Genomic DNA, 18243 nt, shown 5'->3' on the forward strand with positions numbered 1-18243 from the left:
TCAAGGAGATATATAGATACTTTGTGCTTGTAATTATATAACGTTTTACTCAACCTTTAAACCGAAACACATAAATCCATTTGATGTTTAGCGGTAGAATAACTAATGTGTAGATGGTATCTTTACAGACGAGCTTGCACAAAGACCTACCATATTTTATTAAAATTAGAATAAAACTTATTTAATGTATGTCATAAAAAAAACAAACTAAAATAGTTTTTGCATTTTATTGACATCTACAACTTTCGTAACAACTGTTTGTACTAAAATATAAATGTTTATCAGTTAAAAGCTGTTAACATGTGTGCTGAATATAATGCTATTATTATTGCCTATAAATTTATGTTAGGATGAATGGACTTTTCATCAATAGATGTTAAACATTAAAATGTCGTAGACTTTGTCTAAATATTTGAATATCTTCGAAAGTTCAGAAGGTACTAATTGCACTATTATCACTGAACACGTTTATAAGCTCCATTCCAAGCAGTCGTAGGCCGTTGAATTATCAGAAATTCAGATATATTACGTGTATAATCATTAAAAACAGTGCGATCTATCAGCATGCCGCTTGATTAAAAAAGTGCCTTCACAAATTCATGATTATATTCACAAATTTCTAACGATCACAGTGAAAGCATTGTCTCTAAGCAAACATTTGACGCGTACAGTGCGACTCGAGATTGTTTCCCGCATTGACCAGCGGAATAAAAATTGGAATAATTTTAAATAATTCAAACCGATAACAACATACGTGTTAATAAACGCTGAGATTCATTATAATTAGATTCAAAATAAATATCTGAATATCTCCAATATTCCTTAATAGTAAATTTGTAAATTATAATAAATTATTATTAACAGTAGTATGGAATAGCTGCTGTCGAAGACCGCTACGTTTGCCTCAGTGCTTCTGAATGGGGATGTTCCTGTCGGTGATAGCGAGCTGTGGCAATGGTGCCTCCACAGTCAGAACTCCATCCCGGGACAACGACGACTTAATTGCCTCCGGGTTTGTGCCCTTAGGCAGAAGGAATTCTCTGTTATATTCTCTATACACGGACTTTGTCTCAGATTTCTCCTCGTGTTTGGCGTGAACCTGGAAAAACACAAAATCGAAATTAGTACCTACGAACATCACCGAAATTATAATTTTTTTGTAAATCTTGAATATCGTTGCATTGATAAGTTATATACATTTTGTCCCTAATATTTCTTAGATCAAAAGTATTATATCCTTAATAAAAATATCGAATTCCATGTTCTCTGACTTGTTTACGATCTTTTGGTATAAAGTTTGAAATCACTCACCAATAATTTGTTATCAACTGTCTTCACGACGATCTCTTCAGGGGTGTACTGACTCACATCAAATCTGAGCTTGAGTGATTTGCCATCGCCTTCGTCCTGAATAAGGGGAGAGTTAAGACTGTCCCAATGACTAGGCTCAGCCAGCTGTCGGCTGTCACTGTGCTGTGATGATGTGGTAGTACTGTGAAGAGATATACAGCAGTTAATACTCGTCCGTTTATTTTATTTATTTTTTTATACCTATTTAATAATAAGACGTCTTTTGTTCGTAGAATTTCAAACAAAATGTTATATAGTTTTATGTATTCTAGTTCTGTGACAGAATTCAATGGAATTTAAAGAAATATAATAATATGAATTATGAGTTGTAGTAAATTCATAACTTTATTGTAGTTTCCGAACTTTTTAACAAATTCCATATTTTTATTTATGTTTCAAACAATTACTTTTAATTAATTAGGTAGAAATAGCAGAAAAATATAAAATAATAATAAGGTTCTACGAATTTTGATAATATTCATTTTCCTTAATTTAATGGTATTTTAGTTTATAGCGTGATAATTTTATTAATAAACTAAATAAGTGCGTTAATAAAATTTTCTCGGTATTAGTTACATGTATTTTGTGATAAAAGAAATACAGGCCGTTGACCGTTAGACATGTTATTTACAGGATATTTGCCTTCGGCCGCTCGAAATCGTGACAGAATTTGCATAAAATATTTGCAGCTTAGTATAACCATTTCGAATCATTATTCTATAACCACATTTACGAATAATAATTGTATAGTGTTGCGGCTATAACGATTCTTATACGTATCGTTATTAACTTTCATGGGGAATGGCAGCGATAGCGTTCACGATTAACGAGAAACAAAAAACACGCTGTAAATGTTTTGCCGACATGAAAATTGCTTGCAAACAATCACGATTTAAGAGAACTCGTAACATGTATATGTTTCAAAGAACTTAAGGTTTTTTAAATTAGCTATCACTAGTATAGAAAGAGTCGGAATTTTTCATAACAAAATAATAATAATAAAATGTCGCTGGCGTACTTTTGTCGCTTCCATACTCCTCTTCAAGATATATATCCTACAAATCGAACTATTATTTATTTATTTTTGGATTTAGTTATTTTGAATAGTTATAAGTATAACCATTTAAAATCATTTACTTTAAATTTAAAAAATATATTACATACAAATATTTCTTGTATATAACAACGTTTAGTTTTTCTTAGAACAGATTTTTTAATGATACTCAATTTTAATTAATTAAGTTCTAAGTTGTAGTAAGTTCACTAGTGTATAATGCATTCAAGTGTAATTTTTCCGCGACTGTTATAATTGATTATGATCACACTTCACAAGGCTGATGTCACGCTCGCGAATGCAGATACAAGGTTATAGTCAACAAATGATCTCACGAATGTTATTCAATATATCACTAAATTGTTGTCCATTAAAAATAACATAATTCATACAAACATAAATGATTGGTAATCATACAAAACGGAATCACAAAGTAATATTTATTCCTATCCCTGATCCTGTTTTGTTAATAATAAACCATAACAAAATTTTGGCATAAATAAATTACAGATTATTATGCTATAATCATATATCATATAATATAAACAGAAATAACAGCGTGTATAAATTAATTTATGTATAATTTTCAAACATAATTATATATCAAAGCGAGTGTTTTAAAATAACATATGTTTGCTTATCACGTTAGTATAGATACATGTGCATCGAATTATTAACAACGTGTATACATATATATATTATACTATAAAATATAGGTACATATTATAAATATTTTACCTCTTTTTTGACTTGGTTACTCCTCCAGAGGAAACAGATTCGAAATTGTAAGACATGCAAAAGGCAATAATATATCTTGTTAGTTTTTGAAGACTCGATTACTTTTAAGCTGGTGTAAAGTTGATTTCTGGTCATTACTTTTCATGTTTTATATTTCATTGAAACATCCTCCCTTGTGTTTTAAAAAGCTTAATAAAAAGCAGTTATAACATATGCTATTTAATTTTATATATTAATATCAAAGCTAAATAAAATAAATAATATTATAGGTATATAATAACTAATTTGACAAGCTTGTAGATATATGTTTACATATCATAAATTCTTAATAAAACTAATATATAATATGACATGTTACACTTTTGTGACTAATATATAATTTTTTAATTGTTTATGAGATTGGCCTTGATTGTACATAACAAAAGTACATGTTTAAAGTTACTCTGTTTTATACGAAACAAAATACAAGCGTATTTTAAAAATTGTTTTATCTCTTTCTGTCAATATTGATTTTACATTCGAAAGAAGAAGACGCAGCATTGATTAATTAAACACCGGATGCAACGTTTACAAGTAATGCCGATAAAATAAAGCGGTTTCACACCCTTCAGTTTTAGTTGATCAAAATTTGATGCTAAGAATAAATAAGTATAATAATCCGAACTGATATTTAAAAATTTGTAATTGTAACAACAAAAGCAGAAAGATAACAAGTTGTTATATCATATACGAATCAAATTTGTTTTTCTATTTTGATCGAAAGTCAGTTCAGACTTCTTTTTTTCAGATATTGCTTCCGATTTAATGGTTGATCAACTAAAGAAAAATCATACGTATAATAAAATTAATTAAACTTAATTATCCATATAAGTAGTTATAAACCTTTCTTTTTTCAATTCTATTTTAAAAGAATAAATGCTTTATCTCGACTTGGAAGTGGCACTACTGTACCCCCAGATCTGATTGTAAGTCACCGCTGGTCATTAGTATTGGAAGAAGGATAACCCACTCCCTGCATTGTCAATGTGTTGCCAACCATGATAATATCAAAGATGTTTGTCTCTTTTGCTTGTAACTCTACTTGCTCACTCTCAATGGTAATGCAATACATATAAAAAAAATATAAAATACTTGGCGAATTTTATATATACTTAGTACTTTGTTTTAAACAAAGTCTCTTATTCAGTATCAAATTAAATAATATTTGCTTCAGGATGAAACTACCACAATGTATATTTTTTTGTAAGACGGCCTAATCTTTCATTAAGACGTACTTTGTTATGAATATCAAAATGAGAGAAAGGTATATAATATAAATGGCCTAAAAAAAGTAATATAAAATTGACAATTCTTTGTAAACGAATAATAGTATGACTGCCAATAGCATTTACTTCATAGTAACAATATCGCTCTAAACAAATATAACAAATATTTGTTAATATTTGCATATCTAAATACTTCTGTGGCCTCGTAGTCTTATGAAAGAGTATTGATTCTGTTTTAATAAGAATGTGATCTACCCACACTGTATTAGTTGTCAGTATGGGCGGACTAGTTTATACATTGTTTGCATTGTGTAAGAATTAAAATAAAATTTTTGTTTTGTAAATTGAATAAGAAACTTCATTAATGTTAGCTCGTGAATCAATACGCTAACAAAGTTTCAAAGCCGAAGAAAATCGATACATAGAGGACGTCCTAACCTCGTCCTTACCAACTGTAACCAATATGATCTGCCAAGTATGTGCATTTCTTCGTGACGATTGTGTATTGCGTCACGTAGCTTGTGATGAACCAAATTCGATTCAACTGGGTCATGTATGGTTTCATGCAGTAAACAGTATTTCAGTTTGATCAAATTAACGTTCAACCAGGCTCCCGTGCTACCTATATAGTATATTCAAGAATTCACGTCGATAAAATAACCATAAACCGGTTTTTGTGTTAGTATGCTATCAGCTTTATGCACTTTTAATATATATGTATGGAGGTACATATAATTTAAAATACCTAAGTCTAAGTTTATTTACTTCTTAGAAATAAAAACATAACGTCTTAAGTTTAACTATATTGTTTTGTTAAGTAAATATTATTAAGTTTATATTTTTTCGATTGAAATAAAATTAAATACTTTTTAAATTTCCAATTTTATGTACAAATCGTTCAGAGCTGCCGGCCGGCGCTATTTCTATTTATGACATCATCCCGCGTCGGGCTTACGTATCGCTGCATGCTTTAAATGGAGCCGACTAAGATGTCTGCAGTTGATGCCGTTCCGCGGAATGATCCCGAATAATGCCTTTTGAATATAACTACTTTCGTGGAACCGTCATCGAGGTCGATCGAGGTGGGCAGCTCTTGTGAAATCCCCAATCTCATTAATTCAACATTTCCTTTTAGGAATACAGGGCCGGTAACGTTTAAGAAACATTCAGAATAATAATGTAAATTGTACAAATATGTATGTACCACAAAAAAATACAATAATCTTACAAGGTTGCGTAATGTGTCAGACTGTCGGCTATAGAAATAAATCAAACATTTTTTTAATCGATTAATAAAATGTAGCACATTCGTTTCAGTTTACAAAAAAATTAATAAATACCTCGTTGAACTCTTAAAGAAGTTGTTGCTTTCTCTGTTCATGAGCTCCGATCGAAATTTGCTCATTTCTTCTTCCATCTTTCTCATTTCGGCATCAAATCGTTCCCTTATGCTTGAAAACTCGGTATCAATTACAGAAAAATCTCCAAGTTTAATGGGAATATTTCTCTTAAGACCACTGTCAGCCATTTTCACGTGTATATGATGTGGAAACTGTCGAAACTAAACAAACACTGGCGGGGAAACGTTTTGTGTAAACACAGTTCACGGTGTCGCTACGCACTCGTTAGTAGACAAGGCAGGACTGATCATTAGTCGTCGACTCGGCGCCAGGGGGCTTGCGCAGAGTTTTAAATAGCCTCACGTTCGAACGTCGCTGCAGACTCGCTCGGCGTCATTCGGCCCACACTGTGTTTCTCGCTCATTCTACATCTACTCACAACCGACAATCTTTAAGCATGAGATGCCTGCCGCATGATGGAGGTGCGGGTTACCACTTTGTTATTTTAATGATGAATCATTGTATCTGGATTTGTCTTAGCTGTTTATGGTAATCATCGTATTATTTGAGGCATACGTGTTATTCATTACGATATTTTTAACGGACAACGCATTGACAATGATTGAATATATTGCAGAAAATCATGTTAATCCATTATGGCTTTTATTTAATACTTTATATTTAAAACCTGGTCAAGCTAAAAGAATGTAAATATTTAATGTCAGTAGTGTTATAAAATTGAGGTCGTTTGATAAAATAAAAAGAGCTCAAGATGACATCAACAATATTTGACAAGGTTATAGCAACAAAAAGGAAACATCGCGGTCAACCTGCTGTTTGATGATGACGTATATTACGTCATTAACGCTGTTTTACTGGCAACGTTTAGGTAGACATGGAAGTTACCTAACTCGTGAACAATGTGATGTGACCTTCTACAGATCTACCTACGTGTTCTCATTTAGCACATTGAAAAATATGTTGATTCACTCCTCTATGAGAGATAAGTAAAGGTTTCTGTCATTTGAAGAAATAGTGAGAAAAGCCATTACAAATTATTTAAAAAAAATGTTATTATTCATTCATTCATTCATTCAAAATATACAACATATTATGTACATGTTGCTGCGTAAAGTCTAATATAATTTCACTGAAGCCATTACAACCTAATGTTAGGTACAATTGCATAGAATTTTATCACTCGTCTCAATTTATTAGTATATCATGAATTTATTTCAGTAAAATTTAATTTCATTGCCTACTTATACTCAACCATGTAATCATAGTTAAATAAATTTTATCAATAATAACATCTCACCTATTTATTGGTCGATTTTTTAACAGTGACTAGTGTGTGTATTTTTAAGAACCATAAATTTTTTGATTTCAGAAATAAAGTTTTTTTTTTAGTTTTGTATATCTTTTGGTGTCGTTTCATTATTATTAAATATAAATTACATCAACGAGAGGGTTTACAACAAAAAATATAAGTAATATGTAGGTATCACGAAGCGAAGCGTTAATAGCCCAATTGTTTACGGGCTGCCGAGCGATTTTAAAATTGCAGATTTAATCCTGACCCCTTGGGCTATTGTCGTCCCCATTTCAAAAATAAGCTGTTTACTTAATTAGAGGGGTAAATAAGTATATTAGTAACTTTCAATAAAACGGGCCTTGCTAGTATTCTTAAAAAATAGTTCGTAAGTATATTCTATTTAAAAAAATCTATAACTACATAACTAACTATATGCCTTTTTGCTTTTAACCTTTCTTAAACAGTGACGCTTCAATATCGATATGATAACCTTTTCAGATGATTAAGAAGAAAAAATAAACAAAACAGGTTGTTTGAGATAAGAAGTTACAACAAACACTTCGTACTTAGACAGTCAGTAAATGTTGCTGAACTAACGCGTCCTCTCCTAGAGAAGGTTCGAAGCTCATTTGGTTTGGTAAATACACATTTTTGACCTGATATAGCAAGGATTCGGAAAAACTACGATTCATTCTACCCATAAGTTTTTGGTTTCAAACATGGAAAATAAAAAAGCAACATTTTCGGAAATATTTACTACTACTTAATCAAAAAGGTAAAAATACTGTTCAAGTCTTACATAAAAATATATATCCGATGTGTATGGAGATGGCTCTGAAATTAAATGTACCGAATTCGACCGTTTAATCAGTTTTTTGCCAGCAAAGAACAGAAATTATATGAGCGTGGAATCATGCTACTGCCAGAAAAAGAGCAGAAGATATTGGACTAGAATGGACGATATAAAATTCAATCAAATATTTATTCACTATAAGAAAATCGTCTCATTTTTATAAAAAAAACGTGATAATTTTTCGAACAACTCATAATTTTCTTATTGATGTCATTTAAAAATGGGTATAAGCTAGGTTATAAGTAAAACTTATTTATTATTTAAATATATTAGAACTGTGTCTTTCAGACAGTACGTAGATATTTTAGATCCATAATCTGTTACCCTCGTGACTCGTCTTAAGTCATATGTACGTCATTCAGCAAATTCATCAAAGCTTTCATCAAGCAGGAAACATAAGACCATAAGTAACTATTTTTAGATTTTACAAAGCTGCACACATTGCAGGAAACAACGCCTATATGACTCACTCCTCTAACTTGTTGATTTAAATACAATAAATGGATTTCCGCTAAACATAATAAGTATTATCATTTTAGAGAATTTAAGTTGATAACATTTTAAATTATTACAAGGTTTTCATGTTTTGTTTATTCAATTTAGAGTTGACATGTAACATAATTTTAGCTTCCTTGATTTAAAGATTTTTCTAAAGCCATATGTAGATAATTGAAGAAAAAAATATGATATTCGATAACTATTATGCTTACATATTTTTAAATAGCAAACACATTTGATTATATGAAGTACTAAAATAACAACTTAGAAACCTGCACACACTAGCCTACATAATAAATCTTGAACTGACCTTGAATAATTCATTTTATAACTTCACAATTAATGTAGTCAGTGCATTGATATAATTTACATACATAATATCACAGTGCAATTTTACCTATACACGGCAAAGGTCTCGTTAACAAAGTAACAATCGTGCCGAGTAAAGTACATATTTTAGCGATAGTTGTGCGCGGAATTTTAATTTAGGTTCCATTTACGAAGAGAAATCCAAGAATACATTTGCATAGAGATACAGATACAAAATATTCGTAATATAAATCTCTCAGACACAATAATTAATACTTTTAGTATTTCTAGCTTTGTCTTGTAATATAAATCTAAATAAAACAATTTAGAAATATAAACTAAAAATAAACATGCAGTAACATATATTGTCCTTTTTTTTTAAATAGTGTTACTTTAAGGCGCCTTTATTATAGGTATGATAAATTTGACGTATTTTTTATATTGTAACGGTTGCAAAAAAAATCTAGTTTTGCTATTGAGCGTAGTTTCCGGTTATTTCGATTACAAATAAAAAACAGAACGAAAATAATACAGTTAGCAGACATTATAATCTTCGATTCGTCATAAATTGCGTCATATTATACGAGTATAACAAAAATAAAATTAGCGCTTTTGTTAAAACTCAAATGACTACAGAATAAATTCTGTAATTAAAGCAATGACTACCGATTTTATTATGTAGGGTATCCAGAGGATTATTACAAAAAAGTATACATAAAATATAAAAGTGTATATATATTCTTTTTTTCATCAATTAATATGAAGAAAAGTCTAGCAATCGATGCAAACACTTAGTTTAGCTTAGTTTCCTATGTAATTAAGTAGCTATATGAAGTTTATTTGAATTCGCTTCTCAAACATACCTTAAGCGGAATACTTATGCACGCTGCTGATAACAATGCTGATACAGCAAACAGCGCAGTGTAAATATGTAGAAAACAGTTAAACGAAGGTCGTTCACACCATTATCAAATAGCATATGCATCTCTAATATTATTTATTCCTAAAATTTACAATAATTTACTATTTTTATTCCAAACCTTCTCCTCAAAAGGGAGGCCTTAGCCCAGCAGTGGGACATTAACAGGCTGTTACTGTTACTATTACTATTTTTATTGTAACTATCCATCCCGACTTAAGACGTTTTCTAAATTTGCTTTTTGTATAATAGCTTAGTCCTCAGTTCTGCAAGTTGCAACTTACTGAAAATCTTAATTATGCAAATTACAATTCACCCATTTTTTTTTAAATCTCCAAGAGTACAAAATTTATATAAAAAATGTTAAAACGTAGCTATTTTGTAGTTTTGCTAACATTCGTACGCGCTCGGACCGATGAACTCTCAAGCATCTCTCCAATTTTGTTGCCACATTTGTCAGTCAGTCAAATTTTAAAATCACGCAGTACATAAACATAGTCTACCTAAAACTAAACTTAAATAATTTTAAACTTTCTTACCTATCAGATTATTAGTTTGTTTTTTGTATAAATACGAAATAACAAACAAATAAAACTTATCAGGAAATAAACCATTAATATGAAAAAAAGCTTTATCGATTGGTAATTTTACGTAGTTGCCTAATTTGCAGTATTTTTTTTTCAAATAATGTTTTTTGCCTGGATATGTAGTCATTCGATGTTTATTAGGAATTAATTAAATTTTTTTTGTTATCAAAGTATTAAAAAACCATTGTAGGTAAAAATGAAATATAAGAATATACGAACTGGTTTCCTAACAAAGAGTTCGTGATAAGTACCTACGTGGATAAAATTTTAATAAGAGATTGATCAGGTGAATGACTTGACAAATTAGGAACAGCTTATAATCGTGAACGATAGACGCGGAATCTATCAATAATAATCTTTATTAGGATATCTGCCGGATACCTGCTGTCCGCCCATGCTTGGTTGACATTTAGTTCGTCTTAGGTCAATCCCTATCGATAAAGTTGTTTAAAAGTTATTATTACTGTTAATTTTTCTTATACTATGTATGAAGTATACCGTAAAACGGACCTACCTAGCCACTTACTGCACAAACGGACCAAGAAAATTTCTCAAAACTTAATTAACAAATTAAGTCGCATAATACACGATTGGTAGGAAAACAAAATGTTAACCTACTTTAAAAAATATTGTGGTATAAATGCTATAGGTACTTAAATATACTTATTTAGCGTTAAGAAGAAAAAGTAGTGTTAAATTGTACTTACCTATAGAAACCTATTGCCGCTTTTAAAATGACCATTCCTAATTACTTTTAAAACTTTATGACCAAGATAATAAAGCATAGATAATCTAAGATCAAGGTGACGAAGTTCGACGATGATTTGTCATTCTGTTAACAAGCAGAGCAGAACGATGTACCCCGAGCCTTCCGCATTATACACAGTCCTCATATTTCGTTGAAATCTGATACGGTCTCACGTCTACACCGCTTATGGCATCTTTTATATGCAAACATTGTACACACACTACTACAACCAGAAAAGAGCAGTGAATTTTTTTTTTCTCCGGATTCATGTTAAAACTAAACTTTATTTTAACCAGTTGAAACGGAGATATTAATAGATGTTCGAAAAAAAGCCGTGGGGCGAGCAGTTAGCATATTTGAAAAGATGGCTGGGTGCAATGCTATTCGTATTGTAAACTGTAAGAATTGTTTTTCAGTCTGTCCACGAATGAACTAATCAATTGACTTTAGTCAGTTCTGCATTAACATTATTCTTGCTCATATATACTATATGATCAAAATAGATAATGAGATTACATTTCAAATATAATCTTTAAAAACGTTAAACCATCACTTTTCTCCTCTCTCCAACTCACCGAAACTCTCCACTCCACTCACAACCTCTTTTCTACTCACCTCAATATCATCTTTACAAAGTATTTGATTTTGCCTTATTTTAAATATATTTAACCCGGGCTTGCCCGGATTTAACAAACGATCATCGGTTAAGATTCACGCGTTCTTACCACTGGGCCATCTCGGCTAATATAAATATATACGGATATATATATATATATATATATGTCAGAGCTAATAAATTTTAGGATATACGACATCACTTATTAGAATAGCAACACCACACAACGTGATGTATGTCATGCAAGTTGGTCGGTTGTCAAACGTCAAGTGTGAAAATTATAAGACGGGTGCCTATTTTATTATGTAGCCGACTGATGGAAATATTAAATATAAAGGAGTATGTCAGTAGCGCGTGTGATCATTTTGTCGAGCGAGCCCTTGTTCTCTTGCTCTCAAGACAGCGCCAGCGCCGGACGTGCGAACTGACTGATTCATAAAATCAACATATTGGACGACAATGGCGGCCATTAAAATGGCAATCCATTTGAATCCGCGACATATATATACATTAGGTATACTATTTGTATTATAATACTCATTCATTATGTTAGTAATAGTATTATAATGGACTGCCTCGTTGGTTTAGTGGCTTGATGTAAGACTGCAGATCCAGAGGTCCTGGGTTCAATTCCTAGATTGGGCCAATAAAAAGTTATTGGGTTTTTCTGGCAGAAAATTCTCTGTAGTAGCCCGGAGCTTGGAAGTTGGAAGTTTTTTTTATTTTTTATAGTATAAGTCGGTGGACGAGCGTATGGGCCACCTGATGGTAAGTGGTCACCAACGCCCTTAGACAAAGGCATAAGAAATGTTAACCATCGCTTACATCGCCAATGCGCCACCAACCTTGGGAGCTAAGATGTTATATCCCTTATGATTGTAATTACACTGGCTAACTCACCCTTCAAACCGGAACACAGCAATACCAAGTACTGCTGTTTTGCGGTAGAATATCTGATGAGTGGGTGGTACCTACCCAGACGAGCTTGCACAAAGCCCTACCACCAGTAAAAAGTGTGTACACTACCTTGCCTCGGAAAGCACATAAAATCGTTGGTCCTGCGCTTGAACTCTTTCTGCTCGTGTCGAATTACCGTCCCATCGGATTATAAGAGTTAGGGAATAGAGAGTGCACCTGTGTTTGCGCACACACTTGTGCACTGTAATATCTCCTGCGTAGTTGGTTAATCTCTCTTGAGATTGGCCGCCGTTATCGAAATCGGTCTGGAGGACATTATTATAATACTCAAATGTTGTAGGAGTATTTTATCGCAAAGTAGTTTTTGTGAAATTTTGGTTTTGACGATCTGCGTCCTCAATTGTGTCAGCATCTTTCAATTGTCCCCTTCATAGTGTCATTCTAAGCACGTCAACGCAAGTAAAAGTTTTTAGTCATTTAGGTTTTTCAATTAAACAAATATGTCATGCTGGAAAAGCACAAATGTATTCAATTTAACATTTCAGTGTTATATATATTTCTTTGCTTAAAACTCTTAACAAAAAAAGAAATTTCATACTTAAAGCGTAATTACCTCGTTGCTGATCGACATATGTATTAATTTACCCCGAATTACATTAACATTACATTATTGTACCATTACATGATTATGTTAGCTATCAGTCTTTTTTAAAAATAATGATTCGATGTCAACTGTTTACAAAAAGCAATAAATATGGCGGCTTTTTTTACTTTACCACATAATATAAATCTGGAAGTATTGCATTTAAGAGCGAATCAACCAAACCTAATTGTAACACAAATTTAGCACGCAAAAACTCATTGCTGTTAGCTTAATTTCGAATCCGCTAAGTTTCCCATAGGTACTTATAATATAATTAGCAGAAATCATATTTGGAGTTGAAGTAAGTCCTTATGTATATTTGTGATATTTTATTTTTAACTCTATATCCCTATATTATATCTCTGTATGACAAATGTATTTTTGTGAAAAAATTATATGTTATATGGAATCTTTTGTTATAATTTTTTGTTTTTATTTTTTTGGAATAATTTCGTAAAAAAAAGTTACTGAAGAAAAGAATCTTAGCGACCTGTCTCAATTTATGTTTTTCGAAGAAACGCAGTTGCGTTACTTTGTACGCGTGCTATCAGACAGATAGACTTCATTGACGTAATTAAATATTTTTTAAAGAATTGTATTTACTATTTTTTAAATAATTTACATATTCCTAACAAATACGCTTATGTTTTTTTTTCAGAATAAAATACTGTTTCAAGTAGGTAATAAGAATAAAAAAAATATGCATAATATAAATAAGTTGTATCACAATCAAACATTTTTTGAACATGAAATGTAATCATGGCCTAGTAATTATATCAAAATAATAATTGGCAATGATAATTAAATATTTTATCGCTCTTTGTGCACTGTGTAGGTACTTAAATATAGACTTTGTGTTTGTTTTTATGTCTGATTTTATTTATAGTGTTATTATGACAGTTTCACCTTGCCGACTATTCATAGCTTTATCAATACTTACCTATAGTACCTCAGTCTGTCCTGCTCGCAATCTGCTACTTGACACAAATTCTGATCATTATTTGTGATCCAAATATTCGTAATCGGTGTCATCCATGATGCTATCCTCCTGACAGATTCGGCAGCCAATCTAATCGTCAATTAAGAGAGATTACCTGCGCAAGACATATTGTAGTGCACAAGTGTATGCGCAAACACATGAAATCTTTATTCCCTCACTCTCATGATCCGTTATTACGGTTATCCGACGCGATCCGACAGAGTTTAGGCGCAGGAATTACGTGCTTTCCGAGGCACAGAAGTATACACACTTCTTCCAACTTCAAGATTCCGGGAAATAAATAAATAACAGTCAGCCTTATAACTTTTTATTTTATTGGCCCGACCTGCATGCCTAGCCAAGTTACTTTCGTTTCGTATCGAATCTCTTTCTACAATCGTTAACGCCTTGGCGGAAGCGATTATAGAAAACGATAAGACACGTCTGAGTCGATAGCTCATTCTACTATGTACTTAGAAAAAACCTCAAACTAACGTCAAAGTCGCAGTTTTGTACTTTATGCGCTGGCTGAACTTTTGTTTTGAATTGAAGTTGGAAAAATATTTGTTGTAAGAGTTAAAAAAGTAAGTAAATGAAATAGGGTGGGTACATGTTCTTCTTGTAATTGGCTTATAACAATATCACAATGCAGAATGTAAATTTAAACATCAATGTAATTCGAAATTTTATGACATGATCCTACTTAAGGCTGAAAATGATGTGATAACTTTTATAGAATGGAATATAAATCTCGAGCAAGCCCAGAAAAGTTTGTAGCTTTATTGGAATTCATGGTGTTTGAACCCAGTACCTCGGGATCTGCAGCCTTATATCTGGTCACTAGATAGCAGACTATGGATTACCCATGGATCACCCATAAAATCGGCTCATTATCAAAAATAAACCCATTGTTGGTATTTATATCTACTTACTTAAATACCTGCAAAATAAAACGAAACGAACAAATACGAAAACTTACAAAAAATGCTAATATCATTCAGTACCTATTTATAAGTATATACTAAGAAGAACCTATATACTAACTACTAAGTAGTGACGTGAGTTAGCATGCATTGTTCGTGAAAGTTACTTATTTGATAATTATTATTGCATTTCGTACCATAACAGTATAATGTAATTTGTTTATCAAAAGTCGTTAAAATAATTTAAAACCAGTTCATTGCAAACCAGTTCGTTACTAAGCTTGTTATTTCACCCATTTAACAATATATCATTGTTGTTCAAAAATACATTATATATCACAGTCCCAGGTGACCTTATATTATTACGCACATAACGCTATTATCTCACGATGTAACTTTAAATTCATAAAATCGCCAAAATAACTATTAATAAGAGTTACTCTGTTGCATTCAAGGGCGTAGCTACCACCGACTCAGCTGTATCAAAGATACCGTGCCCCTCTAGCTACAGGGGACCCGAACCAATGTTATTCGTAAAATGTTACCCAAAATCTCACTCGAACTCTAAGGCAGCACGCTAAATTTTCCGGGAAAAAATGAAAATATTATACACATTTGAAAAATAAATTTGAATAGCTAGTTGTAATAGTAATCAATTGAATAACTCTTTGACGGTCAAGGCGCTAAATTCGCGTGGCTGGCTGGTTAATTTTTATATAAGGATGTCATTTTTGCTCCATTAGTAAATTGGTTCAGTGCTTCATATGTAATAGAAATAAAACAATATAAAAAAAATTGCGAAAAACAAAAAAAAAAAAAAAAAACAGAAAACAAGGTATCACGATGTCTAACAATAACAAAATTAAATCATTCATAATACTGCAAATGGAGAAGAAAAAACAATTAAGCCTTTATTCAACATAAAAGGTGGACTTTTGTGCCTTTGTGAAAAAAATTATCTTCCATTAGGGTTTCGCCGCATGCGACCGTCCAGGGTCAGCGGATGTCGGGCGGATCAGGGCTCTAGCCCAGCAAGCCCTGATAGCCCGATGGGAGGAGGATCTGGAGTCCCTCACAGTGGGCCTGGCGACAGTGGAGGCGGTACGTCCCCACTTGAGTCGCTGGGTCAAAAGAAAACGAGGCACGCTCTCGTTTAGGTTGACGCAGGTACTTACCGGACACGGCTGCTTCGGTAAGTACCTGCACAAGATAGCACGGCGGGAAATGTCACCTTCCTGCCACGAGTGTGGTGCACCAATCGACACGGCGCAACACACTCTGACGGAGTGTGCCGCGTGGGCCCCATAGGCATTCCCTGGCGGCAGTTGTCGGCGGAGACCTCTAGTTGCCGAGCATCATCAACGCGATGCTCGAAAGCGAGGAGTTCTGGTCGGAAATGGTCTCCTTCTGTGAAAATGTGATGTCGAAGAAGGAGGCCGCGGAGCGGGAGCGGGAAGAGGACGCCGCTGCAAACCTGCTCCGCCGAAGAAGACCGGGGAGAAGAATGAGGCGCTATGCGCACCTTCTCCCTCCGCCACAATAGGCGTCGCCAGGACTAGGGGGGTTCTCAGTACCCTGGAATCCCCCTAGAGAATGGAGGCCTGCATAGGCAGGCCGCCCGTCAGAGCGTCGTGGTAGCATGCGCAAGCGATCCCGCTGGTTTTTTAGTGGGTAATCCGTTGTTCGGGGCGCACTCGGCGCCTCGAACATTGGCGAGTCCCACATACCCCTCCACTGTTCCCGTAGGGGAAACGCGTAATGAGTTTTTCCAGCGACAAAAAAAAGGGTTTCGCCGCATGGACACGGCGTACCGCACCATTACGGAGTATGTTGCGTGGCAGAGGCCCAGAGGCATTCCCCGGTGGCTATAGTCGGCAGAGATCAGAGATTGCACGGATTTCAACTTACGTTTATAAGCTACAATCTTGTGTACAAAGTGGTGGAATAAACTCCAAACCTTCTTAAAAAAAGGAGACAGTGGGACATACATCACATATATAAATCAAATTACTTCTTAACAAATTTAATGAATTAATAATAATAAACTTAACTTTGATGAATAAATTATTATAATTTAATTCTTAAAATCAATAATACTAAAATATATTAAACGAGTCCTATAACGACATTACTTAAAGAAGATTGCCGAGTTAAATAAAGTGACGGTTCCTGTTTTATTTAATTGAATCTGGTTCAATGACCTTGTGTATATTTTTAACGGTATAATTATTTAACTTTTATTCTTATGTTTGTTATGTAAATTTCGTTTTTACTAGCTACCTATCCCAGCTTAGCGATCAACGATACCTTTATAAATTTGTTATATTTATACAATGGGATTGGATTCATCATAGATATCGGAGAAGCTGAGACATTGCATGTAGTAAAGTTGTATAACGACGGAAGAAATTGCGTCCAAACGGTGTGGTGCACTAACTCTTTCTTGCTCATATATCTTTGACTGTTAATAACCCTTACTTGCGAGCAGTTCTACATAAGCAATCTTATACTATCGTAAACAGATGAAAGAAGAACGTCCATAAAGTCCTTACATTTCTGGAAATTCTCCTTTAGCATTAATTGATTATAAATTTTAATAAAATACTACTATTTATGAATATATAATGAAACATAAACTCTTGATATGAAGTTAAATACTTACGAAGTCAAAATTCTTTCACTTTTAAAATTAAATTATATCTATCTATATCGGTTTGAAGGGTGAGTGAGTCAGTGTAAATACAGGCACAAGGGATATAACATCTTAGTTCCCAAGGTTGGTCGCGCATTGGCGATGTAAGCGATAGTTAACATTTCTTATAATGCCAATGTCTATGGGCGATGGTGACCACTTACCATCAGGTGGCTCATTTGCTCGTACACCTACATTCTATAAAAAAAAGCTTATGTATGTCTGATAAGTATCGTATTAAAACACATTGAATGTAAATAGGAACCTATGTAATAACTTACCTCTACTTACCTATATTTCTTACATTAATAAATTAAATAAACAAAATTGGAACGAAAAACTAATTCCTGAACTACTTCGAAAAACCGCAGTAAAAATAATACTTAAGAGTCGGCTTATATAAAATAATACTCAAAAAAAAATGAGAAATATTTTCTTATGTTAGGTATTTTCATCCTTTTTTTAACTCGATACTACCGATTACCATTTATGTACA

At 32.9% G+C, this 18243-nt stretch overlaps 1 protein-coding gene across 2 annotated transcripts; it reads right to left on the reverse strand.

The window, feature by feature from the left end:
- Positions 1 to 213: 213 nt before the first annotated feature.
- Positions 214 to 6137, reverse strand: LOC126768220 (heat shock protein beta-1). 2 transcript variants are annotated; one of them, XM_050486192.1, is made up of 4 exons: positions 5748 to 6137; positions 3143 to 3217; positions 1312 to 1492; positions 214 to 1099 (listed from the first exon to the last, which is right to left on the reverse strand). In XM_050486192.1, the coding sequence occupies exons 1-4, from the start codon at positions 5933 to 5935 to the stop codon at positions 905 to 907; spliced, it is 639 nt and encodes a 212-aa protein (XP_050342149.1). In that variant the 5' UTR covers positions 5936 to 6137; the 3' UTR covers positions 214 to 904. The 2 variants fall into 2 exon arrangements, with proteins under 2 accessions (XP_050342149.1, XP_050342148.1); XM_050486191.1 differs by lacking the exon at positions 3143 to 3217 and having other exon boundaries at positions 5748 to 6093.
- Between the last annotated feature and the right edge of the window lie 12106 nt (positions 6138 to 18243).

Source organism: Nymphalis io, chromosome 4, assembly GCF_905147045.1.
Source record: "Nymphalis io chromosome 4, ilAglIoxx1.1, whole genome shotgun sequence".
Taxonomy (NCBI): domain Eukaryota; kingdom Metazoa; phylum Arthropoda; class Insecta; order Lepidoptera; family Nymphalidae; genus Nymphalis; species Nymphalis io.